This window comes from Triticum dicoccoides, chromosome 5B (assembly GCF_002162155.2).
Source record: "Triticum dicoccoides isolate Atlit2015 ecotype Zavitan chromosome 5B, WEW_v2.0, whole genome shotgun sequence".
Classification (NCBI taxonomy): domain Eukaryota; kingdom Viridiplantae; phylum Streptophyta; class Magnoliopsida; order Poales; family Poaceae; genus Triticum; species Triticum dicoccoides.
The window spans coordinates 514,061,547-514,064,203 of NC_041389.1; the positions used below are offsets into that span (position 1 = coordinate 514,061,547).

General features: G+C 56.5%; 1 protein-coding gene across 1 annotated transcript; it reads right to left on the minus strand.

The window, feature by feature from the left end:
• Nucleotides 1–1,093: 1,093 nt before the first annotated feature.
• LOC119305937 (auxin-responsive protein IAA26-like) lies at nt 1,094–2,356 on the minus strand. Its single transcript, XM_037582323.1, has 4 exons — nt 2,048–2,356; nt 1,854–1,944; nt 1,663–1,762; nt 1,094–1,506 (listed from the first exon to the last, which is right to left on the minus strand). The coding sequence occupies exons 1-3, from the start codon at nt 2,280–2,282 to the stop codon at nt 1,687–1,689; spliced, it is 402 nt and encodes a 133-aa protein (XP_037438220.1). The 5' UTR covers nt 2,283–2,356; the 3' UTR covers nt 1,094–1,506; nt 1,663–1,686.
• Nucleotides 2,357–2,657: the final 301 nt, after the last annotated feature.

Genomic DNA, 2,657 nt, shown 5'->3' on the forward strand with positions numbered 1-2,657 from the left:
GACGATGATGAGCCCGCTAAGCTTAGCTTCAATAGGAGGGGAGGAGTAGTTGCCTTCTTGGGACCCGAGCACCGGCGGCCTCCCATGCTCTACTCTTCCTCGCTGCCAGCAGCGCCCGCCGACGTGTCGGCTTCGTTGTCCTAGCAGGAGGGGGGGGGGGGCATAGCCGAGGCGAAGCTGGCGATGTCTTCCTCGTCCTTGTCGTAAACTTCATCAGTCACCTCGTCGATCTCCTTGAAGGTGGCTTCTACATCCGCCTCATGGAAGCGGTACCGCCAGCGGTCGCTGCAGATGTTGCGGGCGGAGCGGTAGGATTGGAGCAGCATCTCCTGCTCGCCCACGTCCACGCCCATCGCGATGCATGTGCTGGCCGCGAGTTGCTCCTTTGCGCGCAGTGCTCGAGGAGGTGGAAGTTGTAGGCCTCTTCGGCCTGCGCCTGCCAACCCATGTCAGTGTACTAAGCACGGGGCTCACCCATGGTGATGCCGGCATGGGCCAACGATAGCGTTGGCACCGGCTCGTCATCGACCGCCTTCCATTAGGGCATCCTCAGCGCTGGCCTCCGGTGAGCTCATCCATTTGCAGGCTCGCCAGCCCGGTTGCAATGACGGTGACCTTCTTCTTCTGCTATGAATACACGCGCATATACTCACCCCTATGAATACACGCGCACACGCTCCCTATCTTATGAGCAATGTGATTAGGTTTCCTCCTCCTCCCGCTGACGCCGCCGCCAGTCCGCCTCGCCTCCGATGGCCTTTGGGCCTTGGAGGTCAGCTCCCCGCCGGCGGGAGAGATCCTGATCTCGTTCTTTAGTTTCAATATCTTGGTCGGGGTTGTGGTGATGAAGAATAATGTCTCCCACGTTTTTATTCCCATCCCAATGATGTGTTTAGCGTTGTCGGAGAGCGTTGGGAGATGTGTCTCCGCCGGATATTGTGGGGTTCAATCGATGTTGGTCTTCTTGTTAGTTTCGGTGGATTGTTGCTGGTCAACAATGAATACAACAAACAAAGTTGCCCCGCTCTTCAAGATTCCTCCAAGTTGGAGGTCCGAAGAGAAATAGATGTTCCAAATTCAAGGCGAATTAAGCACATTTCATCAAAAATTGGGAGGTACACAAACTCTTGATCCATGTACATGTGACAAACAGCCGAAGAAATTAACTAGCTAGATGGAACCGAAGGATTGATGAGGCATTGAACTACACTAGCAGTACTAGAATACTGGGATCTCGCCAAGTCAACCCGTATCGTCGGCCTCATGCCAGAAGCAACAAGATGAGATGAGGCTCATATCGGCGAAACTATATTTTTATCCTAGTCAACCAACATTTTATTCCCAACTGATGGCACGCCGGTCGATCTTGGCGTAGAGGTACGGGATCGTATCTGCATGGCCTCGTCGGAATCGCGTCATCGTCTTGCTTCCTTGGTTCCTCATCGCTGTCACACCCACTGGAGCGACATGCAAGAGGTTCAGATCATATCTACACGTACCCAAGATCTGAAACGGGATAAACATTCCTTTAGTAAGCTGTCAGTTTAGTATCAGGTCAAACTTCAACCACATTTCGTTCAATTTTTTTTAAATATGTAATTCTTTTTTTTAATGAAGACCCTGCAGTTCTGTTAGCCTGTGAGACTTTTGGCGAATCCTCACCTGCGGCACCAAATTGGTCTGTCATCACGCGTTGGCGCTCAGCCCTCTCGCCTCGCACGCTCGCATCACTCTCATCCGCCTGCACGAACACACGAACATCCTGCAGATTCACACAACAGTTCGAGATCAGAACATTTGCATTATTGCATAGTGCGACGGCGCGATCGAACAATTGGTGCGGTGGTGCTTACTCCCAGGGCACGTCGCCGACGAGCATCCAGTCGCCGTCGCCGTCCTCGTACACCACGGCGTGCTCCCACTGGCCGTACCCGTCCATCAGGCCTGCATATACATACATGCACGAGCATTGAATTGATCAGTGCACAAGATCTTACTGTACTTAACATGGCTGTCCATTTGAGATGCTGAAGCTTTGGTTGCTTACCGATGGAGCAGCAGTAGAACATGGCGTTGAGCTCCTGGAGGAGCTCGAGGTAGTCGCCGTAGGCCGCCACGTCCACCTTGCGCAGGTACGGCGTCCCGTCCATGCTCACCTTCACGAACGCCGCCGCCTCGACGCTCTTCCTCGCCCGCCTCGCCCTCCGCGCCCTCTCGCCCGGCGGCGCCAGCGTCAGCTCGGTCAGCTCCACGCCGCCATCGTCTCCGCCGTAGCTCCCCATCACTCTCAAATGAATGTACTGTACGATTGGTCGGTGGGTTCAGAAGCTGGAAGTTTGGGAGGCTGGGAGCAGAAGGCGCCCGTCGTCGTCGTGATGGCAAGCTTTGGCTGGCCGGTGCTCCCGTATATATACACCGCGCCGGCCGTTGGTACGAACGTGCGCTACCCGATCCTCTGAGGCGGGGAGGGGGAGGGGGAGCAGGGTGGTGCCCGCCAGCGAGGAGGCGGCGTGGTATGGGTCATCCGGCGGTTGCGCGCAGGCGCAGAGAGGATCCCGGGCGGGGACAGGGGCTGCGGGCGGCGGTCGGGTTGGGTGCGGGCCGGCAACGAACCCTGGCACCGCTGTTCTCGTAGGACCCGACCGGCGGGCCGCCAC